The 26,818-nt window shown below is 36.6% G+C and overlaps 3 protein-coding genes across 10 annotated transcripts in view; all 3 read left to right on the forward strand.

Moving 5' to 3' along the window:
- The window catches only part of slc17a9a (solute carrier family 17 member 9a), a 7,060-nt gene extending 549 nt beyond the window's left edge, over positions 1 to 6,511 (forward strand). Inside the window, exons 2-13 of the mRNA XM_016459896.1 lie at positions 850 to 1,047; positions 1,144 to 1,283; positions 2,574 to 2,673; positions 3,186 to 3,310; positions 3,718 to 3,817; positions 4,033 to 4,129; positions 4,405 to 4,492; positions 4,709 to 4,743; positions 4,870 to 4,985; positions 5,391 to 5,446; positions 5,551 to 5,580; positions 5,922 to 6,511. Coding sequence (XP_016315382.1) covers positions 850 to 1,047; positions 1,144 to 1,283; positions 2,574 to 2,673; positions 3,186 to 3,310; positions 3,718 to 3,817; positions 4,033 to 4,129; positions 4,405 to 4,492; positions 4,709 to 4,743; positions 4,870 to 4,985; positions 5,391 to 5,446; positions 5,551 to 5,580; positions 5,922 to 6,088 — 1,252 coding nt within the window. The 3' untranslated portion in view covers positions 6,089 to 6,511. The remainder of the gene's footprint in view (positions 1 to 849; positions 1,048 to 1,143; positions 1,284 to 2,573; positions 2,674 to 3,185; positions 3,311 to 3,717; positions 3,818 to 4,032; positions 4,130 to 4,404; positions 4,493 to 4,708; positions 4,744 to 4,869; positions 4,986 to 5,390; positions 5,447 to 5,550; positions 5,581 to 5,921) is intronic.
- Positions 6,512 to 7,899: 1,388 nt separating this feature from the next.
- Positions 7,900 to 12,721, forward strand: dnajc5aa (DnaJ (Hsp40) homolog, subfamily C, member 5aa). The gene is made up of 5 exons (XM_016459897.1): positions 7,900 to 8,025; positions 10,767 to 10,898; positions 11,730 to 11,943; positions 12,158 to 12,329; positions 12,440 to 12,721. The coding sequence occupies exons 2-5, from the start codon at positions 10,789 to 10,791 to the stop codon at positions 12,550 to 12,552; spliced, it is 609 nt and encodes a 202-aa protein (XP_016315383.1). The 5' UTR covers positions 7,900 to 8,025; positions 10,767 to 10,788; the 3' UTR covers positions 12,553 to 12,721.
- A 3,828-nt stretch (positions 12,722 to 16,549) lies between these two features.
- tpd52l2a (tpd52 like 2a) lies at positions 16,550 to 26,807 on the forward strand. Of its 8 annotated transcripts, XM_016459801.1 has the most exons (10): positions 16,550 to 16,714; positions 17,927 to 18,024; positions 19,102 to 19,250; positions 19,585 to 19,644; positions 20,555 to 20,602; positions 23,038 to 23,139; positions 24,933 to 24,956; positions 25,327 to 25,371; positions 25,939 to 25,987; positions 26,120 to 26,807. In XM_016459801.1, exons 1-10 carry the CDS (start codon positions 16,696 to 16,698, stop codon positions 26,186 to 26,188), a joined length of 663 nt encoding a protein of 220 aa, XP_016315287.1. In that variant the 5' UTR covers positions 16,550 to 16,695; the 3' UTR covers positions 26,189 to 26,807. The 8 variants fall into 8 exon arrangements, with proteins under 8 accessions (XP_016315287.1, XP_016315291.1, XP_016315288.1 ...); XM_016459805.1 differs by lacking the exon at positions 25,327 to 25,371; XM_016459802.1 differs by lacking the exon at positions 24,933 to 24,956.
- The last annotated feature ends 11 nt before the right edge of the window (positions 26,808 to 26,818 follow it).

Below are 26,818 nucleotides of genomic sequence, written 5' to 3' on the forward strand. Positions count from 1 at the left end.
GTGTTTATATATATATATATATATATATATATATATATATATATATATTAGAAAGCGAGAGAGAGAGTTAGGGCTATCAAGGACTGAACAGATAAATTAGACGATTTCTATGCACACTACACATCTATGTATATGTATATCAATATGTATACACATACACCATTGCACTGGTAACACGTTACTGTTACCTCTGTTACTGACAGTGTATTTACTGTTTGTTGACTGTAATCAAATTCTGAGGTTACAGGATGGCTGTTTGAAAACTGCTCAGATACCATGATACATGATGAATATAAGCATTCAACAAACAGTTTCACTTCCTGGCAATTGTTGCAATAAAATCTCTACTTTGTCTCTGCAGTCCCTGATAAAGTATTTGGTGGATGAGTCCAATCAATCAATCAATCAATAAAAATGTACCATGGTACAGTAATACCAGTGCAACAAGATTAAATTCTGCGGTTACAGAATGATTGTTTGACAACATCGTGTTGAGATACTATGATATAAATATGGGCTTTCAATAGACATTAAAAGCATAAAAAATTAACACTTTTTATTAAAAAAACATTTACAATTGCTAAGAGGTGGTTCTGAATGAGCATTATGAAGACAAAGTAAAAAAAACTCGAGTAAGAATCAGTGTTCATTTTTGTTTATTAGATATGCTGGATGTTTTACATTAGGTCTTTTGAAAGCTTACTGATAATTTTGTATAAGTATCCTATGCCATCAATTGTATATCTGCCTAACTTGTAACTTATTGTTTGCAGAGTGAGGCACCTAAAATGTGCTGCGCTCGGTCACCAGATTGATACACTTGTAATTATAATGTCCCACCTGCTGCAGGCCACTGGCCCGGACCTGGACCCTGATGCTTCTGTTAGTCACATGTCTTCTCTACTGGTCACGGATGGCCATGCCAATCTGTGCCGTCACCATGGCAAAAGAATTCGGATGGAGCAAGACCGAGACTGGCATAGTGCTGGGTGCTTTTTTCTGGGGTTACTGTTTTACTCAGGTACTTGGTGGCCATGCCAGTGATAGGTGAGTGTTTTGGTGAAGGGTACAGGTCGTAGATCAATTATGGAAAGTAGAAGATGATGATGATGATGATGATGATGATGAGCATTGTTTTTACAGGATAGGAGGAGAGAGAGTACTGCTCCTGTCCACCTTCTCCTGGGCCGTGATGACGGCTATCACTCCGCTTCTGGCCAACATTGGACTTCGACCTCTTGTTACCATGACAGTGACCAGGTTTCTATTGGGTGTAATGCAAGGTGAGACCATTGTGAGAGACAGCTGGGGAGAAAATTGTAAGACGAATGAGGGGAATTTTGAGAGAATCTCATTAATTAAAAAATGTACAGAAATAATCTATCAACATGTTTGAACTTGAAATTTCCACCAGCAAGTCTGTAAAATCAGTTGCTAGGGGCATTGGCTGTAATTACTAGGGTGGGTCTAAGTTAGTTTAATCAGAATCAGCTCACCCTGACTGATTTCAGTTGTTCATTTTGGACATCACACATTTTTTACATTTACTTGGCAACATTTCCACCTTTGGTACATGATAATAAATTGAAATTATGAAAAACAGTTGAAATGACATACAGTATATGACATAAAAGTAAAATTTATCTCATAAAAAGTCAAAATGATGACAGAAATTCATAATTATGAGATTAAATAGTCAAAATGATGACAAAATATATATGTATAATGTAATAATTTTGACTTTATATGTCATGAATACAAATTTTATATTAAAAACATCAACTTTTTTATCTCAATTATGACATAATTTTGATTTCTGTGTCACCCATATAAAATATAATTTAGGGTGTATTCACACCTGTCTTGTTTGGTTTGATTGAATCAAACTCAAGTTCGTTTCCCACTTTGGTGCTGATCTTTTGGGCAGGTGTGAATACAGCAATCGCACTCGGGTGCGGACCAAACAACCGTACCGAGACCCAGCTGAAGAGGTGGTCTCGGTCCACTTCCAAACGAACTCTAGTACGGTTGAATGGATAAACCAATGAAATGATGACCTCAAGCACACGTGTGGTTTTGTTTACAGTTTCTGGCTCACTTGCAAAAAGGGCAGTGTGAAAGCGAACCACACCAAACAAAAAAAATCAACATTGTATTTTGTCCGGACCAAAGCAAGTGAACTAGCGGACTCTCCTGGTGTGAATACACCCTTATACTTCTCATCACATAATCATGACTTAGTATGTCATAATTTAGACTCTCTCTTTATGTTTCATAATTATGACATTAATCTGATAATTTAGATTTTTTATCTCATAATTCTGATTTAGTATGTCATAAAGTCAACTTCTTATCTCATAATTATGGCTTAGTATGTCATAATTTAGACTTTTTATCTCATAATTATAGTATCTTATCATTGTAACATAGTATTTACTTTTTTATGTCATACTTTTTTGTTACCATTTTTTTCCTCGTGCAGCAGAAATGGGCTTCCATATCCCCTTAAAGGTAAAAAGCAATTCTCAGTAGGACATGATTGTGAGTTTGTGTTATGCTCTCTTTGTTTTTAGGGGTTCACTACCCTTCTCTTGTCAGTATCTGTGCTCAGCGTGTGAAGGAGGGAGAGAGAGGTTTATTGATGAGCATTCTGGCCTGTGGGTGCTACCTAGGGTAAGATATAATAAAAGTTTTCCCAATCATTCTATTTGAATTCATATTTTTATTTATTTATTTATTTGAAGTGTAAAATAAAACTGGAATTACATACCGTAATTTAGTGTTTCACACTAGGGGTGTGAATCTTCACTGGTTTCACGATTCGATTCACTCTATGTCACGATTCGTTGCATCCTCAGCTTTCAATATTACTGCACATGGCTACATTTTCATATATAGTTTATATCAGATTTATATTGTGCATTTTTATTAAATGATATAAGCAGGCTACTTTTTAAAATAATTACAAATGAATAATAAATCAAAACAATTGTTAATAGGCTGCATTCATACTACTGCACAGATCTATTTCGACATATCAGATGTTTTGTCCTGTTCTGAAAACATAACTGACTGTGTTTACATCAGTTTCCTATCATAAAAGTATTCTATGAGAATCAATATTTCCTCCCACCCCTATTCCACACTATTCATGATTTTGTCATTGAGATGTCTGTCTCTCTTAGGATGCTGCTGGTTGGAGGTGTAGGTTCCCTGATGCTGGACTGGTTTGGATGGGGGAGTGTGTTTTATGGAGCTGGTCTCCTTGCTCTTTGCTGGACCTGTTGTGTATGGAAATGTCTTCTGCAAGGTACTTAAATTGTGGTCCTTTACATGTTTAAGTAGCATTGTTCTTGAGATTTTGCACTCGTTCTTGATTGAGTGCTATTTTATTGCTCTGAAGGTCAGAATTTGTATAATGAAGTCTCTTAGAGAAGTCGCAGTGAATCAGAGAAAATCAGTGTTGGCTTCAGTATTTGTGTTTGCCATAGCAACTGTGTGGATAGAATAATTGGATCTTTTTTGCTAGTGTTATTTTACAACACCCTGTTTTTAAAAATCTGACTCACCACAATGCAGCACTACTAAATAAGAGATTTCTATATCGAGGACCCTGCTATATCTTAATAATCTCATGTTGGTGTTCAGAAATCGTGTTTGTTATATATTACAGTTTAAAATGTGTCCGTACAGAGTTTGTTTGATTGTTTGTTACAGGTCCAAGTTTCTCTCTCGACTCACTGTGGATCAGCAGTAGTTCTACATCTGAATCCTCTAAAGTCAATTGGCTGAATCTCCTTAGAGAGCCTAGTGTCTGGTGAGGTTCAAAACATCGACATATCCCTCATTTTACTCTCTACTTTCACTCATTGTTTTATTGTTATGTTTTTTTTCCATTCCAAAGTTTTGTGTCAGGACTGTATTGTTTTTAGGACACTCATTCTCATAAAATGTCAATTAAAACTTCAATCTTTTAAAAGATGTGCAAGTATTAATGCAGAAAGTTGCTCAATGCATGTGTATGTGTTTTAGGGCTATGATCATTGCTCATCTCTGCTTTAGTAGCACGAATTACACACTCATGTCATGGCTACCAACATTCTTCAAAGACATGTTTCCTTATGCCAAGGTATGCCAGCCATCGCACATTAGCTGATTTTATTGGTTGTTTTTCTTTTTATTAGTGTTTACACTCCCAGTTTACTTACCAGTAATGTTAATATGTAGTAGTGACAATATCTAACTATATTACTAAACAAAATGTTTAATCATAAGATGGTGTTTTTGTGCACTCAGGCTAGAGGAAGCACATGAGGTTTTGATGTTTTTTTTTTTTTTTTGCTACGACTGGTCGTTTGATGTCATTTTGTTAAAGCATTCCCTATTTATTTTGTTTGATGACAGGATTGGGTGTTTAATGTGATCCCTTGGTTTGTAGCGCTGCCCACTTCACTGTTTGGAGGCTCTATCTCTGATCATCTCATTAGGCAAGGTGAACAAAACCAACACTATCTCATAGCAATTCAAAACTAAAATGAATTGGTGTCTAATTTGTATGAATTTCTGCATCTCATTTGTGCATTTTCATACAATCTGCTTATTCCTCACTGGTAATTAGGTTTAGGTGTGGACCTTCTTGCTTCCTTTTGTATTTTTCTAACCCTAATGTTTCTGTCAGTAATTAGTCACATTTATGTCTTTATGTCAGGCTGCGGGACTGTGACTGTAAGGAAACTGATGCAGGTAACACAACATCAGCTATGAGCTTTAACGTGTCCTGATATAGAGTAAAATTACATTAACAATTCATGAATTGCATTATGTAATCTGTTGTGTTTGTGTGTGTCTGTTTGAAACATGCTTGTCTAGTTCTTTGCAATGGGAGTGGCCAGTGTGTTCATCTTCCTTCTCTGTAAGACAGACAGCTTTATCCATGCTGTGGCGTGTGTGTCTCTGGCTGTTGGACTGTCTACATTTAATAACAGGTTAGAATGAACTGTCATATCCAAAACATGATCTTACAGCATTGATTAGCCTACAGGTGCATCTCAATAAATTAGAATGTCGTGGAAAAGTTCATTTATTTCAGTAATTCAACTCAAATTGTGAAACTTGTGTATTAAATAAATTCAATGCACACAGACTGAAGTAGTTTAAGCAGTCTGTGTGCATTGAATTTAATACACGAGTTTCACAATTTGAGTTGAATTACTGAAATAAATGAACTTTTCCACGACATTCTAATTTATTGAGATGCACCTGTATATATAGTGTATTAGAACTTACATGCTCAAATATAAATGTGTAGAAGACTTAGCCAATCAACAGCTGATTGTATTGTGAAGAGGCAGTAAAACAAGAGTAACCTGTGTGTGTATTTTCATGTTCAGTGGGGTGTCTGTGAATGTGCATGACCAGGCACCATCATGTGCAGGAGCCCTATTTGGTGAGTCCACCTCTGCTTGTAAAAAAAAAAAAATCCAGGAATATTTTATTTAATCACAGTATGTTTTAAGCATTGTTCTAAATATGCTGCTCTCTTTCTTACAGGGGTTATGAACACATGTTCTGCTTTTACTGGTGGGTTATAATCCTTTTTCTGTAATGTAACCAATTACATGTATACAGTCATTGCTTGCATGCCCTCATATACTTGTGGAAGGAATATTGGATAATTTTTTATTTATCATAATTTATTATCATTATAAATTGTATCTAATCATTTTGACTTAGTATGTCAGAATTTTAACTTTTCTCATAATTTAAACTAATCTGCAAAATGGTACAAGTTCACATTCAAGCCCTGTGCAATTACTTATGTCTAATATCCTACCTCATTTGTACTGTTAATTGTAATACCTATTTTTCTTTTGCTCTTCTTCTATCCCCATATCTTATTCTCTTTGTACTATACTTCACAGGTTTGTTGTTGGTGTACATGTCTGGCTACATGATTGAGGTCACAGGTTCCTGGGTGAATGTGTTCTCAGTCCTGGCTCTGGTGAACGTCATTGGTGTCACCATATTCATAGCGCTGGGTGAAGCAAAACGAGTTGATCAGCCTCAGATTATCTCAACATCATGCTGAAAACAAATTCTTCCACTCAGAGACATATTGGGGTTTCCTTGTCATTTGTAACAAATGGATTGAAACTCCTCAACACTTGTGTTTTATATAATGTTTTAGAGATGATATATTTATTCATTTAAATGTGTATTATATTTGGCAGGGTTGGTTGAAAATGATGCAATGAAACACATTTTATGTTTTGAATGTAACCCCTTTTCCCAGTGCTGGTTATAGGTAGCTAAACTACTTTAAAAATTGTAACATGGGATGGGGCTCTGGGTGTGGTTTGAAAATAAATACTAATAAAACAAATAACTCAGGTGTTACGTTTCTTTTTGTAACTATTGATTTTACACAACACTTATTGACGGTGCCTCCCTTTTATGTAGTAATTTCACGTTTAATTCCAAATATCCCATTAAAATGGGATCTTTTAATTAACTGTTGTAAACTCAAACACAACAAATATGATTGGGAGAAATTATATACAATTTACTGAAGTAAACTTTAAATTAAAAGTATTCAGTATAGACAATTAAATAAGAAACGGAAAATAAAAGCAAATAGTTAAACAGTATACGCTATAAAAAGCAGTTTCAATACAAACCCTCTGTTCAACTGATACCAAGATAAATGAAATTGAAAATCAGTAGAAGGTCTATGACATTAAATTAAGTGGGCCCACACCCATACATCTGTCTCTTGTTCACTCAGTCCTAAACAAAATAAATCGTTGCAGGCCTGGGACGTGGCTTGAGAGCGTGGCGGCCAAAAAACAAAAACTGGCCGCTTCACTTTAAAAGCAACACAAAATTTGTTTAACTGCACGTACTTCATAGCACTCACGGCCTGAGAGGCTGTATCTAGTCCAATGACCACAAACAACAGGCACAACTGTACAGGGCGGCAAGTTCAGCAGATACGGGATCCAGTGAAGAGTATTCAGCGCCACAACTCATCAAAGAAAACGTCTTTTTCCATGGATCAGGAGATTTTCCCGGTCAATAAACAAATGGCTAAAGAAACAACTGTCCGTTTCCTTTAAGCAAGTAGATAAGCATCCCAGAAGAGCACAACAATTTGTCATCCATATTACTGGGTGTACTTTATCATATTTGTAGAGAACTAACGTGAATTGCAAGTTCCTTTAACTTTCTCCTTACAAGCTGCAATTGCTGCGCACATCTCCTAAGCCCCGCCCACTCATGAACAGTAAACACTGAAAATAACCCAATCAGAGACCAGTAAAATGAAGATGAGCAGGCATTCTAGTGCAAACAAGTTAGGCTGTATGAACACATGTAAATTTTAGTAACTTAAAAATAAACGTATTAACCCTTTGCAGTCTGTATTTCTATATGCATATGAATAAAATCCCATCTGGGCTACATGTATAACAAATATTTATCTAAAATGTAAATTAATTGAATCGGAAATATTTGAAACAGTAGGACAATTGTCTTTCCACTAATATGATTGGAATAATTAAACTGTCTCAGTCTTAAGTGTTTCTTGTGTAGCCTACAAATGATTCGATGCAAGTCCAGCTCACTCACCAGAAGGTGGAGACAGAGGTCAAATTAGTGCCGCATGATTCCATGAAAAATCACAAATCAGTGAAACATTACGGGTCATTACAAACAGTACCAAAATTGATTGTTTACCGTTCTTTAAAAACACATGTCATTAGGTAATATAAGGGTTACTGTTTGGTTTTTTGAGCCATATCCTCTCGATGACAGTGTAAGACCCCTTTCATCCGGTGAAACGGGCCTAGTTCTACGGGGGTGATGCGCACGTCGTTGTGGTGATGTCACGGGTGGGCGGAGCCGAGCGAGATCTGCTGCATCTGGTACACTTACGTGATCGCGCGGTTCCCGGGGATGCAACCACAAATGTAACATCGGTTTCTTTAACACACTGAAATTAATTACGAAGCCGGGGCCGACGAAACGGTAAGCGGTGCATGCGTTAAACCCACATTGCACCTTAAGAAAAAACACATTTTGTCTGCTCTCTTGATTTATAAGTGGGCTTGGGTGAATTGGTCTTATGTGGTGTAACGGGAAGCTAACAGGCCAGAGAATATGGATGATGGAGCGCAAAGCAAAGCACCGGGGCCCGTACTGGTGATGCAGAAGCGAAGCGTGTCAGAGATTAACTGTAAATCCTTTCCGTTTGGTGAAGTAATCTATTGCAGTAATCTATCAACAGTAGATCGCAATCACCTTTTTTTTTTAACAGAAAAAACGGTCTGCCGTTTCTTGCTCAGATTCACATCAGCAAATCGCCCCTTCTCAGCTTTATAATATGAGTGAATGCATCATATGTGTATTGTGTCTCTTGTTAACATTGTATTGAATAGAGATAGATGCCTTGATGCGGACACATAGTGCGCCATTTGTTGCTATAAAAACGAGCGCTCTTTCATGCAGACCGAATAGCGCAGTTGCGTGTCGATCTGTAAACGGTGGGGATGGGAATCGTGCGGAATTTAACGATTCTATTCTGGTTCCTCTGTTGCCAAGTAATAAAATAATTTAAGATTTCAATACAACAGATATAATTAAATCAGAAAGAAGGCGTGTTTGCACATTTTTAATTACATTTAACGACACATACTTTTACAGGCAGAATAAATGCAGTGGAATGATTTGTCCTAATATATTTTTTTAAATTGGTAACATCTACAATTACATATTTTTATAAAATATTACTTAACTACACGTTTCCATTTGAACAACCAGTTATTCAGATGTCAGTTTCAGTCTTTCATTTGGGAATCACTATACTGGTCTCGCTATATGTTTTGAAGTGAATAAAAGAACCGACTCAACAGAGTCATTCGTCCAGGTTGAGTCAATTCATCGATTGAGTCGGTTCTTTTAAAGAATCCCTAACAATGCGCGTTCAAGAACCGCTAATGAAACTCTTCCTATAATTCCTGCTTATTGGCTTTGTCACTAAATCGTGTGAGCTGTCAACCCAGACACCATGTTGGGGATCATGGGTGGGTCTGTTTGAAAGTTTCATGTGAGGCTGAATGCAGCCAGGCCATTTCTGCAGCTCCTGAATCCTCACGATGCTTCTGGAAAATGTGCCACCATAACACATAACATTTGTAATACTGAGGATTTTTATCATCATTTTATCCTATATGGATGCTTATCATTAACATCTATATTAAACAATACTTACAGTGAACAGCATATAAGACACATTACCTATAGAACACATCAGAGTTCACAACAGAATTTGGTGTTTAGGGGTCTGTTATAAATGATGCAACAAAGCTATTATTACATTTTTCTAACTAATCTCTGACACACACAATTGCCTAGATATCTTCTTTTGAGGAGTCTCACACTCTTCCTCAGGAACCCTGAATGCTTGTCTGAATTATTAGTGTCTGGCAGTGCTGAGTAAACTATCGGAGGTATCAGTCAGCTGAGTAAAGCTTTTTTGTGGTGTACAAGATTGATTTGACACAAACCCAGGCCTCTCCAGACATGATGAGACAAGGAAGCACATAGAGGGACAGATTAACATTTTGCTTTATTGTTCTACTGATATGAAACTGTGTCAGTCTTTGTGTTTTATGTCCTTCGGTAGCCTACACCATAATAAGGTTCAGGTCTACAGTCTACACATGACAATATGGAAACTGAAACCTGTGATATCCTGTGGTATCGATTTCTCTTTCTGGGGATCAACACGAAAGAATTAGCTGACAGGAAAAGTGTGAGTCAGCTGATGAATCATCAGTAATGCTTATGATCACTAGAGAGTGCTAGTTATGTCATCATTACAGTAGTAATGATAGTTTGTTCAACATCACTGTATTAGTGTGTAGTTAGGCAGGTTGTCATTAGAAACATCTTTGTGATACTGTTCTTGTGTCAATAGTCTGAACATCATGCTATGACAGAAGCAGCATGACATTTATTGTTGTTTGGGCCCTTTATGCCATCTTTAAAAGATCCCGCTGATCTGTTTAGTCTCTAAGTTGAGTATTGATCTGAAATCCATTTAAACTACTAATTATCTTGAGTGGTTTTAGTGTTTAAACGTCAAACTATGATCTGGAGAATATCAGACATGTTCTCTTTGCATGTCTGCTGTTCATCTGATAATGCGTTTTCTGTGTCCTCTTGGGTTTTTTAGAGGCAAATGTATAATCAGTACATATTTAGCCACTCCAAGGGTTCATAAACAGTCGATAAATTTTGACGAGAGCAGACATCTGAATGAGATTTTGTTGGTTAGATTTAATCAGAACAGCAAAGTACTTGGGGGTTGGAAAAGCTTTCTGCTCAAATCATAGATCTGTGAAATTTGGTTCTGTTTACTTAAATGTTTTATGAAATAAAACCTCACTTCAGTTTGAGAATATTTCAACTTTATCCAAAATAATAAATACAATTAATTAAAAAGAACTTAAGTAAACTTATGGTGACTAAAAATGAAAGCCTGATGAAGAGTGCAAGAAAAGATCAATCGATGACCTTAGCAAATAATGAGGATTTATAGTGATGATGATAAGGTCATTTGTCATTAGGCCAGTGTCCTCATTTGGAAATATTGCATTATGATGTTCCCTGTTGTTCAAAATAAATGCTTCAATATTCATGCTTTGTATTTTATAAGAGATTTGTAATATTAGCATGCAGCATGTTGTGTGTTTGTGTGTGTTCAGATTGTTGAGGACCTGATTTGCCATGGCTGAGCAGCAGAGGCAGCGCTCTCTCTCCACTTCTGGAGAATCACTCTATCATGTGCTGGGTGTCGACAAACTGGCCACTGTCGATGACATCAAGAAGTCATACAGGTGAGTGTGAGAAGCTCAGTCGTTTACTCAGCATTCCTGTACAGTGTTCTGCTCTGCTCCATTTCACTTTTACTGGCTGGAGTTTTCATCAGCTGTTTATAGGCTAAATGCAGCACACGGCAATGTGGAAGCCTGCAGCTCAATAAAACTAAGTGCATTCAGGGACCGTTTGCCATGTACAGTTTTAGCCTACACTAGGACTACACAAAAGTAATGGATTAATTAATAGAGCGATATTCACAGCGATATCACAGTGTGAGATTTTCATGGTACGATAACCTGGAAATATCACAGTATTGCATACCATTTTTTATACCAAAAAAAGATACTAAACACATTTTACAGTATAATTAAAAAGTGTGATATTAATGAAAATACTGACTAATGAAATTTAATTATTATTAAAAAAAGTCAGTTTATATTTAAACTGACTTATTTCAATTTAGTAAAAATTGCTTGACTAATAAGAAACAAAGTCATACAAAACAAAATATTTTTTTGTGATATTGACAGGTATTTTGGGCTGTGCCCCTATCAGATATATTGATACAAATAAAAACACATTTTAATATTTTTGTTTCAGTGTACACCAAATTAATAATTTGTTTATGGTTAGATTAGAATTGCTATTGAAATTAAACAATACAATAAAATCTATTTCCATTTATTTTATTTTTATTAATTAATTTTATTTATTTTGCAACAGTCTTATCAGACTGCATTCAAATATGATATATTGATACAAAAAAAAAAAAAAAAAATTCCCTTATGTCCAAATGCCTAAATCTGAATGCATTTAAGTAGTTTATGTGTCCTTTTTATCTTTTAAAGGAAATTGGCATTGAAATATCACCCTGACAAGAATCCTGACAACCCTGAGGCAGCTGATAAGTTTAAAGAGATAAACAATGCCCATGCCATCCTTAACGACCCGACAAAGAGAAACATCTATGATAAGTATGGCTCTCTGGGACTTTATGTGGCTGAACAGTTTGGAGAAGAGAACGTTAACACTTACTTTGTCCTATCCAGCTGGTGGGCCAAGGTAAGACTCTTGAGTTTTTATGTTAGGTTTAAAATAATTTGTTCCTGTATTGGCAAAGCTGCATTTTCAGCAGTAATTTCTCCAGTCTTCAGTGTCACATGATCCTTGAGAAATCATTATAATATACTGATTTGGTGCTCAAAAAACATTTGACAGTCATTTCAAATGTTTTTTCGCTCTAATTTGTTGTGTTGATCTCTGTCTCCCCCTACAGGCTCTGTTTATTTTCTGTGGCCTGGCCACAGGCTGCTACTTCTGCTGTTGCCTGTGCTGTTGTTGTAACTGCTGCTGTGGGAAGTGTAAACCACGGCCACCTGAGGGACAGGAACAGGAATTCTATGTTTCCCCTGAAGACTTGGAGGCCCAACTGCAGTCCGATGAGAGAGGTTAGATGTGTGCTATATACCCATAACATGCCACCTTCAAACAGCTACTCCTATGATCCTCCGGATTCTTTATGTTTAAACCATTATGTCCTGTTGAAATCTTTCTGCAGAGGCAGGTGGAGGTGAGCCCATCGTGATGCAGCCCTCTTCTGCCACAGAAACCACCCAGCTAACGTCTGACGGTTACCATTCTACTTACCACACTGACACAGGCTTCAATTAAATGCCCCACTCTCTTCACCTTCACCCCGTGGATTGTCTCTCACCACTCTGCGCCATCTCTCCGAGAGAAAAAAATGAATGGAAAGAATCCTTCAACTACAACTAAAAAAAGCCTGTTTTTGAGAGGAGGAAAGCCAGCGATGGAGCTGAATTCTTTAGTGTATCCTGTCCCTGATTCACGCACCACTTCCATCACCCACACAAGAGTGGCTCACATCCGCCTCACCGTACCGTAGCTTAAAAAACGAGCTAAAAAGATAAAAAAGATCCTGTCGTTTACCCTGACCTCTTTGTTGCCTTTGACCTCCGATCTTGCCTTCCACTCGTTCCCTTGCTCCTCCAGCCAGATTTGCTCGTCGTCCTGTGGCATGCACTGTTCCTTGACTTCGTTTAATGAATTTTGCGCAGTTTCCGCTATATTTATTGACATGAAATGTTTGTTCCCATTTATAAGTACTTGAGTGTGGTTTAAAGTTGACTCCGTGAACTTGCCATAGGTGTTCGAAGACTAGTGCGACTACGCTGAGAAACAGCAGGAATATATTTCATTTGTAAAATCTCAAATATTCAGTTCGCATACCTCGCCAATCTTCCTGGTTTACCGCAGAGTTTGAATCTTACGTGTCCCTGTAGGCAATTTGATCTGCTTTGTGTCACTTAATTGAGTTTCAGTTTTAAAAAATTCACAGCAGCATTCAACATTAATTGGATTCTTTGGATTGCTTCGTTTTGTTTATCCATACATAATGTTACTTTTTGTTTCAATACAGCTTTTTTTTCTGAGAGAGATACAAATGATGCAGTCGATAATATGCCATTTCTTCTTAGTATTTTGCTCATCTGGGTGTTGGTGTTTCTGTCTTATTCTGAGAACCATTTGCAACAAGCTGAGCCAAACTTAGGACTCTTCTCTATATATGGAATGGATTTAACTGTCATCTCTGTGTAGTGTGTAGGTTGTTCGTTGATGTGCGATAACATGTTTGGGCTCTCAGCTTTGGTCTTAGTGTTAAGCTCAGTTTGGCTCACTTGTGTCTCTTTTCTCTCATCAAAAGGGAATCGTGAACACAATCTGACATAAACTCCCATAGTGTCATATCACAGTGAGTGTGTACGTAAGGTGGAAACTATAACAGATGAGACATTTTTTATATAGATATACAATCTACACACATCACGTGTATGTACAATATATGTATATTTTGGTCATTTTTATATTTTAGTTGTTGGCACATATAGTTAAGATAACTCTTCTTTGTGTCTGTGGTAATGGCCTCTTGTGGTCACTTGAGACTCCCTATGCCAAGATATACTGTCTGTCTATTGTGAGATATGCTTGTATTTTGAAGACATTAATTCCTGAGTGGTAGCCAGTTATGATGTTTGTTCATGAGATTTATTTATTGAAGTGGCAAAGTTATTTTAACACTACATTTAATACATGTTCAAAGTCCAACCTCTCAAAACCGGAAAGGTCAATAATGGACAATAATGAAAATTATTTTGTCTGGATTTAGAAAAACAACAAAAAAAACATTTAATTTACTAATTTAATTAACTAGCATTTAAGTAACATAACATTTTAATTACAGTAGTGGTCTTTGTTCTCTGCAGTAATAAGGATAGAGAGAGAAAATTTCTTAATAGTCATGGAAATAATGCATAAAATCTTAAAGGGTTAGTTCATCCAAAAATGAAAATTAGTCCATAAATTACTCACCCTCAAGTCATCCTAGGTGTATATGACTTTCTTCTTTCAGACGAATCCAGTCGGAGTTATATTAAAAATGGTCTTTGATCTTTCAAGCTGTTTAATGGCACTCAGCGGGTGTTGCAGTGCATCAGTCCAAAAGAAGTGAATAAAAAGCACCCATCCATAAAAAAGTGTCTCACACAGCTCTGGGGGGGTGAACAAAGGCCTCCTGTAGAGAATCGATGCGTTTTTTGTAAGAAAAATATCCATATTCAAAACGTAATAATCACTTTAATGTAGCTTGCGGTCACTAATTAGTGACTGTTGTTTTGTTTTGATCTCTCCCCTGCACTTCTGCGTGCGTCACTTCTGAGCGGCGCATGCGCATCGCCCGGAGCTGCTTCCGTGTACAACTGTTGGCGCAAGCTAGATTAAAATGATTATTACGTTTTGAATATGGTTATTTTTCTTACAGAAACGCATCGATTCGCTACAGGAGGCCTTTGTTCACCCCCCGGAGCCGTGTGAGACACTTTTGGATTCGTCTGAAAGAAGAAAGTCATATACACCTAGGATGACTTGAGGGTGAGTAATTTATGGGCTAATTTTTGGGTGAACTAACCCTTTAATAGTCCTAAAACAGGCTTTTTCACAGTGCAAGACTATGTGTGAGATTTTTTTTAACTTAGCAGTTGCGCTTTCCTTTAAGTCTTTTTGATGTTTATAAGATAATTTGAGCAGCTAAGGTTTAATGCTGTAACACTAGCATTTATTTGATAGATTCTCCTCTGAGCTGCCTCGGAGATGTGGCATTATCCCTCAAAAGATTCAACTAAACCATTAAACTATTTTTGTGTCATATAGCCTAGTTAAGTAATATGATCCTTAAACTTCATTGTGTTGCTCTTGATTATGTTTACACTTTGTTTTCAGTGAAATTGTGAAAAAGATGGTGTGTGTGTGTGTGGTGATGCTAAAAGGGTCTGAGTCGCCTCAATACACACGGTCAGTTCCCTCTTCAAGTATAACTGAAAGTGCTTTAATAACCTTCTTATACCAATCCTGATTTTCTGAATCTGGAAATACAAACACTAAAATGACCATCAATGCCATTAACTCATGCTTTTTACTCACTGCCTGTTTATGTGGGCAGGTCTGAATTTTATTTGTCTGTCTGTTCTTATTTTCCAAGTCAGCTCTAACTGGAGCCGAATACAAATGTCACCAGCCATGTTCATTCACTTTTCTAGTTACTCTTCAAAGGCCAATGATTTTTCATTTAATTGTTTACATTTCATTATGGAGTACAATAGTATCTTCAGTCACTATCTGCTTTCTTTCTCCTCTCTCTTACTCTCTTTCTCATTCCCTCGTTCCAATGCTCTAGATGGTTTTTAATGGATGTTAGCTTCTGTGGTCTTTTTTCCTGTGCATTGTCTGTATCAGAACTACACTCGTATAAAGAGTATGGCTTAGTCATTAAAATGTTGGATTTTACGTTGAATGAACCTTGCTTAAAGGAGAAAAAAATAAAATATACTGGAGAAAAATGGTCAGGAAATTATTGCATATTATGTCTTCAGAAAGAAGAGAAATTGTTTAGTGTAATTAATTATAGTGAAATGGTCATTTTAGGCATTTTTTATTTTATTTATGATCTTATTTTGTCATGTTTATAAGGAACTGTCCTTGTTTCAAATGGTATGTTACATGAATTTGACTCTGAAACGATGCTACTCATAGTTCTATAGTGAAGGTCTCTTGTACATACACTGAATTATTAAAAAGAATAATACTAGACCTTTATGTTGTAGCATGGTTATTGTATGACTAAAAGAAAAAAAAGCATTTATTTGCTGCTGGTGTAAAATAAATGTTTATGAACATTTGATGTGGTTGAGTGTAGTCTTCTTAAAATAAAAACTACAAAATTACAAAAATAAGTGAGAGAACCCCATCCACTCTATATAGACTGTTTATAATATTTAATAAACTATATATTTTTAATTTTTACGTTTAGACCCTTGCTTAATTCCTTAATATTATCCGCATTGCTATATTTATGAATGAAATATTTACCTACATTTTAATATTAGAAAGTGCACTGAAAAATAATCATTTAGAACTAGCCTACAACCAAATACCAAATATATATTTGTAAAAGGATTTGGTTACTGGTGCTTCTATATATATATATATATATATATATATATATATATATGATGGTACATGTTTTAAACAATGAATATTAACCATAGTAACGTAGTTCGAAGGATATTCACAGCGTGGTGACGTCATATCAGCGCTCCGGAAGCTTAAACTCGTCGCTGGTTAAACCTTAGAGCCTGGTCGAGGAGGGTGAACTTTCTTTTTCTTTCCATCCCAAAATATACGCTTGTGACATTTGCTTACACGTAGGTAAACATAATCGAAGATCGTATTTTATCCGAAATGGACTCCTCTGAGCACGGTAAGTGTCGTCTGTGGCTGAGTTTTTTGTGCTTTGAGCAGGTACAGTAAAGATGCGTGTCTAGTGGGTGGTTTTTAAGAGAGTGCCCTATAGGAAAACCGTAAATATTATTGAGAAACTCCTTTTAATAATGTGTTTTGTGGGTTTCATTGTAGTGGCTTTAATTGGGTGTGCTAAAACTGTCGGCACATTAAATGCCAGGTCTATAATAGATCAGTGCTGGTCGGTGAAGCAGCCGATTCTATTCCCCTCGGAATGTCGGTTTCCCTTTACACAACCATACTACAATTCTTGCATAGTTGCCTAGTTACCATACGTACGATCAGAACTAGCGTGCGCAAGAAGCACAACTGGATGTACGGCAAGTCAAATGGTTCAAAATACCGTCTTTAATCCGAAACTTTAAAATAGTTTTAAGAAGAGAGGTTTTTCAACTTGAAATTTATTTCCTTTTTTTTTTCCAATCAAATGTATTACCGATTTCGCTACAGGGTGATGCGGAGGAGACGAATTGTTGAATAAAGTCAAGTTTTTTTTCTTTTGCGCTCAAAAACTATCTGCTCTATATGGAAACAGTTATAGCCTATGCCCTGAGTTTGGACGTCAGCACGGACAGATTACACCAATTTGCATAGGCTAAATTAAACTGCAAAAACTCGGACATAAGACAAAAAAAAAAGGAACAATTGCAAGATCAAAAAAAAATCACAGTGTGAGAATCATTTTACTATGCTGCAGTGTAGCAAGACATTTGTCCCTTTTTGCTTTCATACATCCAGTTGTGTTTTGGTGTATTTGCATGCTGCAGTGTTGCCAAATCCACTGTCTTTTTTCCGCGGAATTCGGCTACTTTGGGGTAATGTTTGATTAACAATTTGGTCGGGTCTATTACGCAGACCTGGCATCCCGCTGGCTAAGCAGACATGCTTCGTCGAGGGGGAACAGGAATTCCAGAGGGGAACTGAATCGACTGCTACACCGGCCTGACAGCTGAACATGTAGTGTTGACCTAGCTGGAGATACTTAAAACTAGAATTAGAGTAACTACTCTATTTTTAAACAAAAGAAACGGCTGTAATTTTTCTTGGCATCACTGTCTGAATAAGGCCTCTCATGTACTCCCCTGAACCTGTGGCACTGATGTGAAGACCCACAGTATCAGTATATCAGCTCTTCTGCTCTGAATCCTTCATATTTTTTATTTGTCTATAGGCTCTTCAGTGTCATCTACAGGTGTAGCCAGTGGAGGAACGCTACCACCAGGCCTGACAGAGGAGGAGGCAGAAGAGATACAGGTGGAGCTCACCAAGGTACTTCCACCCTGGACCCCAGTCAGCCGTCACACTTATGGCCATACACAGGGTTTTAGCTTTTGGGGTGGTTCGGGCCGCCAGGGAAAATTTTGTTTCATTCCCCTGATCTACATAGTGAACATGAATTTGTAGGCATCTTAAAGGCAATGATTAAATAAAGATAGCTTTAAAACATTTTCTTCTACTTTGTGTCTGTGTCAATGAAAAAAATGGAACACTTGGTCATGAAATATGATAACAGAATGATAATATAATTTTTATTTTTAGGTGAACTATACCTTTACATTTTCAGCACAGACAAGCCATGAACATTACAATGTACAAAGGTTGCAGACGCTTAGGTGTTTCTTATCAACAAGAAAAATTGAATGAAATGAAGAAGGAGACGTATAAGGATATGTAGTTGTTATTGTAAAGTAATGCATTTAAACTTTTTTTCAAGTATTTTTATTTTGATAGTCTGAGTGACAGTCCTAACCACTTAACTTAACTTGTTCAAGTGAATTGTTTGTTAACAATTTTGATCATAATGCTGTGGTAAGCTACTTACTTTCATCTCACCTTTTAACCATTTTAACTGAAGTGTTTTGCTAGAATTCAGCTCAGATGTAAAAGTTGGTTTTCTTGGTGTTGTATAATATGCTGTATTTGCAGCACCAAAGTGTTTACAGTTTTTATTAGGCAGTTATTTCACAAATATTTTTTATAAAAAATACAATATACATTCACTGCTTTTGCAAATGGAAAAGAACAGTTTTGGATATTCTGCAAAATATGAAAAGATGAAAAATTTGTATTTATATGAAATATATTTGTTGGATTTCAAAAAATATTAAAAATATTCTTTCTGACATTTAAAAAATATGATTAAAACATAAAATGTAGTGATGCAGGCAAAAATATTATGGTTTCGATGTTTCTATAAAAATAAAAAAAAACACATTTTGGTGCATCACTGATAAAATGTTTTTATTTTATGGTAAGGCCAGTTGTTGAGCCCTGGAAGATCTAATTAACAATTAATTGTAAATTCTAAGCATTTGTTTAGTTTTATCTTGTACTTTTCTGTGTTAGGTGGAGGATGAGATTCAGACACTGAGACAGGTTCTCGTGGCGAAGGAGAGGCACGCCGCTGAGCTCAAGCGCAGACTTGGCATCAGTCCCCTCTCCGAAATCAAACAGAACTTCACCAAAGGCTGGCATGAAGTTCAGTGCTCCAATGCGTGAGTACTTCCTGTTAATTAAACCTGTCCACTCTGACTGAACATCACCTTAACCTTCATCTGTCTTTTCTAATCTCATGCTGTTTTTTTTATACATGTGCTGTTTGAATCTCTTAACAGTGCCTGATGATGGGACATATTTGTATAAATTTCAATATGTAATGTATATGCATAAAAGTATACATTGTGTTTATATAAGATATTTATACCAAATTCATATCTCTGTATTCTTATTTTCTTGAAGCTAATCTTTGGTGTTCTTTCACTAGCGTCTGAGCTAAACACTCTTTAAAATTGACTTTTTCTGTTTATATATCTATATTTCTGCTTCTAGTTATATGACAACCTCACAAACTCTTGGAGACTTGAATCATAGAGTTACCTCATCTAATTTGTGAGTTTGCTATCTTTTGCCTGTTGTTGCTTGGTCTTGTGATTCTGTTTGCTAGGTGTGGACCTGCTACCTTCTTGTTTCTTTTTCATTTGTATTCTTCGTGGCCCTTCCCATGATCCCACTCCTGACTCTCGAGTTACTATGTTCCCTTTCTACAAATGGGAGTTTGGCAGCTCTCAATCAATCAATCAATCAGTGAAAATAAAAGAAAAGATTGCGTTGTAATTACCAATATATTATGACAGCATATATCTCATCCTTAATAATGAAGAGATATAATAAACAGTTTACGTATCAAGCTATATGTTTTATTAGTGTTGATTATATCACTTGAACAATGAAGCTGGCTAGCTTCTGATGCTCTGTGAAGTTGAAGAAAAATAGAACAAACTAAGAACAAAAATCTGAGGAAATAAGAACTTTAAGGTTATTTTGTCATCTTTGCTTGTAACCTTCCTTGAGGAAGGTTTTTGATTCTCTTTAACAGAACATTTTGAGGTTAGTGCTCAGTAATGTGCAGTTGATGTATATACAAAAATAGCTCGCATATTAGTGCTAGGCAGGGTTTTATACAGCTAAGCCATAGTACTTAAAAGAGAAGTCAAACCTGTTTTAGGAGTTTTTCAACATTCCTGGGTGGTTGTGTTTGAAGTGATTTGCATTCGATCAATATGTCTAAACTCTAGTATTGTCATCTTTAAAGTTTAGGCTTATGTTCTGGTCCAGCACCATTCCTTTCTTAGCCCTTCAAATTATTGTTATTATTACTATTTAAATTTGATCAATTTAAGGTCTGATGTCAAAATGTTTTGACATCCATAAGTTTGTTGCAGCGTGCACAGTTCACAAAATTTAAACAGAACTTTTGTACGTTATTATATGTTAATAATATGGAAATTTGTGTTTGTAGATATCTTACAGCTTCGGCCACATTTGAGGAAATTGGACGTTCTGATGTGTGAGTTTGTTTTTTGTTGGTGTCATTAATATTTCATTTTATATTTAATGCATTTTATTTTTAAATGTTCAAAATGTGCCTGCATTGGGTGTGCATGTGGGTTTTGTTAAATATTTCAAACTGCCATATAAATATGTATGGTTTCGTTTTATTTTAAGGTGTCCTTGTAACAGTGTAATTATGCAATTAAATACCAAGTAATATTAATTAGCAACATGTTCTTACTATAGGATTAGTATTAAGGTTTGGTTTAGGGTTAGTTGCTTGTAATTATGCATAATTTACTGTTATTACTATACTAAGTGCATGTAACATATGTAACAAAGGACACTGTTAAATAAAATGTTACCTAATATATTAAGTTAAATTTAAAATTAATATACACATGATAAATTAATACATTAATATGATACTTCATGCATTGTTATTATTGGCCAGGCCTATAAAGCAGAACTCAGCACTTCATCCCTGAAATAGGCTGAAGACCTTTCTCCTCAGATTAAGAGACTTTAATCTTGTAAGAGCACTGATGTCACTATGGTTTAAGAAGCCAAACAACAAGCTTCTCGGTGACACTAGCACAAACTTTCATAAGCGTCATGGTGTGACCCATTAGACCCCTCTGATGTCGAACAGATCAGATCATAAATCAGAAGACTGTAAGGACACAAAGTCTTTACTCTGATACAAAGCTTCTGGGTGATTTTCTATAAATTGAATAAAGGATCATTTTAATGAGGATTATTTTAGGGGCATCTTCTTTATTGGCACAGTGATCTAAATCAGTGGTTCCCAACCCTGGTCCTGGAGGCACCCCAACACTGCATGTTTTGCATGTCTCCTTAATCAAACACACCTGATTCAGATCATCAGCTCATTAGTAGAGACTCCAAGACCTGAAATTGGTGTATCAGAGAAAGGACATATGCAAAATGTGCAGTGTTGGGCTGCCTCCAGGACCAGGGTTGGGAACCACTGATCTAAATGAATGATGTCAAACCTGTGTTTTTATTTTGTGTTACCAACCCAGATCCATAGCTGCTACACTAACCGCCTTGTCAGACATTTCTCATTAGATATCAGTGCCCTGCGATATCGTCTGATCTCAGACCTTGAGACTGCATAGAAAGGGCAGGTTGTGCAGTTTGGGAAGGGTGTAGTGTTTGTGCTTGGGGCATGTGCTGAGAAAGCTGACTTGGAGAACACATGATGGGATTTTCCCAAAACAAAGTGGCTTAGCCTTACCTAAGGTCATAAGAGGACTGTGTGAGGGATTCTCTGTGGCTGTGAACTTGTTTGCTTCAGAGATTACATTACATCTGAGAGACTGAAAGAACTGTGAAAAAAAGGGTGTATATTTTTTTTGAAAAAGGACAGGTGCTTATCTACATGCTTGTGCATCTGTGTGTGTTTGTGAATAGTGTGCACTTGTCTGTATATAGGTCTGCACATTTGTGTGTGTGTACTCAGGATGATAATGTGTGTTCAATCCAGGTGCAGATTCTGTACACTATGATTCAGACAGCAGCATCTGGTGCAAAAAGATGGACACACGGGTGTCTAGATAGTTAGTCCTGTTAGCTTTTAGTTCTCTTACAGTATATGAATAATTCACCTGAAAATCAAGATTCTTTCATTCATTCAGCCTTTTGTCATCTCAAAACAAATGAATCTTTTTATTCACCAAGGATGCATTAAATTGATCAAAAGTGGCTTTAAAGACATTTCTGTTACAAACGGTTTACATTTTTAATCAGTGCAGTTCTTCTAAACTTTCTATTCATCAAAGGATTCGGAAAATCTACTGTATCACTGTTTCCACAGAAATATTAAGCATTGTAACTGTTTTCAACAGTGGTAATGATAATAAACATTTCTTCAGCACCAAATCAACATATTAGAATGATTTCTGAAGGATCATGAAAATTCAGCTTTGCCATCACAGGAATAAATTACATTTTAAAAGGTTTTCGAGTAGATTTTTACATTTTAAATGACTGTTTTTACTCTTTGATCAAATAAATGGATCCCTGGTGAGCATAAGAGACTTCTTTCAAAAACATTAAAAAGTTTTCAGACCCCAGACTTTTGAACAGTAGTTCATACAGTGAATAAATTGTACAGACTACTTTCATGTTGCTTTTACATCGTGTTTGTTTCCCATAATGTTAACTCCATAACTTTTGGAGGTTAACAGGCAATTTCAAATTTGAAGTTTAGTTTAAATCTTTAGCTGCATGGCCATTTTATTTATCTAAAAATGTTGACAAGTTCTTGATGCATTCACCTCTAGAATGAATTTTCTGTTGCTGTCTTGGTTCTTAGTTGCCTCTCTATCTGAGCTGAGAGCTACAGTAGTTCAATGTTAACTGGTATGTTCAAAATATAACTGACAACTGCTAAAGGAGAAATTCTTCTGTCTCTCTACTCTTTAGCTATAAGAGGACTCAGGAGACTCTGTCTCAGGCAGGTCACATGACATCAGCTGCGTTCTCCTCAGTGGGCTCTGCCATCAGAAACCAATTTGGAGAGATGAGGTGAACTATATATTCCTCCACTGCATACCTTTTCTCACTGTTTTTTTCTTCTCCTTCTACTAGTAATCTCAATCTCCCATCTTTTTCTTCTTCTTCCATCTCATAAACTTTACATTCTCCTTTTTTAGCAGTTACTCTGTGATTCCTCTGATTCCTTGTATGATGGTTGTTTTCCTATGTACTGATTGTTTGAAGCTCTTGTGACTTCATGTTTCAAAGTTGTATTCTAAAGAAAACAGGGTCCAGATCCTCTTTTCAGTCTGGTCCTGTTAGGATAAAATGGCCCTTATATTTTAACATCAAGAATACATGGATAAAAGCTTTAAAAATATATCACCTCAGTTTTTGAATACCGTTCAGCCGTGACATGACAATCATTTCTTTGAAATAATGTACACTGGTGAATCATGCTCAATAAGACCATTAAAAAAGAAAATGTGCTCAGTTTTGATTTAATATTAAATTGAAATGGGCCGGCCCGGTCGTACTAATTCAAACATGAAAAAGACTTTGATATTCAACACATTTTAGCCAAGCATCTGTCTTCAGACTTGGACTAATAGCCAACAGCCACTGACTGTCAGTAGCTGTAATAATGAGGTATTTGTATGGTGGGAAATCTCCAGATGGCTGCGGTAGCATGAGTTCTGTGGTGTTTAGCAGTGAAACAGCTTGTTTTGAACACCATGTCAAGGAACAGAGCTTATAAAAATGAGACATTCTGCTCTGATTTGACACCAAACATACAGGTTGTAAATTTGCATAGCTTTTCAAATTGTGTGATTATGCTTGCTGTGCATACACTTGTTTTTGCTTCTCTGACTATCTAAGCTGATACGTATGCTACTGTAAAAAACAAAAGTTGGGGTCAGTTAGAATTTTACACTCTCTTATACTCACCAAGGCTGCATTTACAATTTCTGTTTTAATGTTTTAAAATTTTTAGCAGCCATTACTCGTCTTCAGTGTCACGTGATCCTTCAGAAATCATTCTAATGCCGAGTTCACACTGCACAATTTTCAAACTCGTCGGATCGCCGTTGTTTTCACACTGCGTGACTAATAGGAAGAATCGCCGACAGCTCTGTCTGGTCCGCAAACTACATTTCACAACAAAACACACGCGAGAAGTGATAAGGAAATAACGCGAGAACCCGCGTGTGTCAGACTGGAGTTTTCGAGCGAGACTGGAATTATAAAAAAAATATATATATCATCGGCGATGTAGTTTTCAGTCAGAAATCATTGCACACAGCGTGATTGTGAATCGCCGACAGCTCCAGATATTTAGCATGCCAAATATTTCACGGGCGTCGGCGACGTGTCGGCGATTCCCTCAGATCGCGTCTTTTGATCATTCACACTGCGTGATTGTCACTCGCGTGAACGAGCACCGATTTGCCTCCGATTTCGGGCATTTTTGGCGATTTCGCAAAACCTATCGGCGAGTGAAAAATCGTGCAGTGTGAACTCGGCATAACATGCGGATTTGGTCAGGAAACATTTTTATTATCAGTGTTGAAAACTGTTGTGCTGCATGCATCCTTGCTGAATAAGTGTTACATTTCTTTTAAATTAACAGAAAAATCTTGCTGACCCCAAACCTTTAAACAGTAGTTTAGCGCCAACTAACATCCTGTTTTGCAACCTGTATTTGCACAGCTTGTTTCTACTTTGTATTTTTCTCTCTCCTGTCCTGTATATATCATCAATACTATGTTCTGATAGAGGTTTGAAGTGGTTCTTTTGTTTATTGCTGTTTTTCTCCACACTGCTGCGTTCGGGCTGCTCAGGGCTCTGCCGTACTCTAACTCTGGGTAAGAGCTATACAAGAGCCTGCACTGATGGCAGCCATCTTTTTGAGGTCTCCTGTACCTATGAAGATTTCTAGAGCATTCTATGGTACCTGTGAAGCGACTGATGTATCTGAATCTACCTTTAACGCTGTCATTGATATCAGAGTTTTGCATATGAACTTAAATTACTAGGGCTGTGATAGAGATGTTAGATACAATAACCTGTCTAAAGTTTGTTCTGATGCTTTAATGAGTTTTTCATTGTGCTCTGCCATTTCTCTCTCTCTCTCTCTCTCTCTCTCTCTCTCTCTCTCTCTGCTCTGTGCTCGGCTAACGCTGTCTGCTCGGCTAACTCTCCCTGCCCGCTCTGTCTCCAACCTGCTCTTTACAGTAGCAACTTTTCCATGCGTCACTCTTTAAGTATGCCAGCTATGAGGTAAAGTACCAGCCCTTCCCCTCTGCATATTAATATCTGAACACTCTGTCTTTTACCTGATGTACAAATCTCTTTTAGTCAACTTCCATGCTGAGGAAAATTCTAGTACTTAGTCCAGTAGTTACATGTAATATTACTATAATTTTAGTGGAATGGTTGACCATTTGCAACAAGTCCATATACACTTTTTGAAGAAAATAGCTCATAGCTTCATATTTGCACAAGAGGCAATAAAGAAGTACAACGGGTACAAAAAGACAGATAGTATCAGGTAGAACCAAAGGGATGGTCAGCATTGTGACCTTAAGAGTTTAATAGTAGATAGACATATTTCAGATGCAGCTCTATTTTTCTGCATGGAAAGTGAATGCTTTTTCACGTCGTGTCAGCACTGCTTCACCTTAACGGGTAGAAAAGCCTTTCTTTTTTCCTTTGTAAGTCTTAAAGATGTCTGTTTGTATCAACTTTTTCCTTTGCATCTTACTGTAGGTTGCATGTAAAAAAAAAAAAAAGAAGTTATTTGAAACCTAGTTTTTTAGTTATTAATTTTTTTTAATATCTCCTCAGGAACTCGCCAAGCTTTAAATCCTTTGAGGACAAGGTGGAGAATATGAAGGTTAGGGCTTTTCATTTTTTTTCCCTCCATTGATTAGTTTCTATTTTAGTTCTTGCTAAACATTTTTTTTTTTCTTGCACAACTGTTCATTTCTGTTGCTGATAATGACAATAGTGTATGTTCCTCCCAAAGTACAAAGTAATGGGGCGATCAAATGGAGAGAGCGACCATTCACCAACCAGCAACAACGCACCTTTCTGAGCAGGAAGCACAACCTCGTGACCAAGAACTGATCTCTGTGATCCCAAATACACTCCAGTCTCTCCACTGCTAAGTTACCTTCAAATGAATGTAAAGAAAGAAAACGATGCTTTAATAAATCAAGATGCCAACATGCAGAGAGATAATGATTACTTTAACAACTGTCACCCTTGCATTATGCATTGTAGTCAAACAAAGCCTCTTAAATTAGAATGTGAAAAACTGGATAACTCTTTTTGGGACTGTTAGATTTTCTTCTGTGCATCGAATTATCTTTAAATCTATTGTAATATTTTGACAGGGCTTCTCTGACACTTCAGTAGTAAATGGTCTGTTATGATCAGCATGAAGAGGTGAAATGTTTGCACAGCTCACACTTAGAATGTCCTAAAACACATCAGGCTTCTTCAGCCTGCTTCGTTTTCACTGTTTATTATTGTTACATGCTTACTTACAAAGAATATTGCACTGGTTATTACCCTGCTTGTTACCCAGGGCAAAAGGTGCTAAAGCTTTTCTTGTGACAAGACTCAAGCACCATACGTGTATCATCTCTAAAGGTGTGTACTAAATTATTCACATTTATTTTATTGTCTTGTCTGATTTGAGTCCCCCACCCCCCCCCACCAA

This window comes from Sinocyclocheilus anshuiensis, unplaced genomic scaffold (genome assembly GCF_001515605.1).
Source record: "Sinocyclocheilus anshuiensis isolate Anshui unplaced genomic scaffold, SAMN03320099.WGS_v1.1 scaffold1024, whole genome shotgun sequence".
Classification (NCBI taxonomy): Eukaryota; Metazoa; Chordata; class Actinopteri; order Cypriniformes; family Cyprinidae; genus Sinocyclocheilus; species Sinocyclocheilus anshuiensis.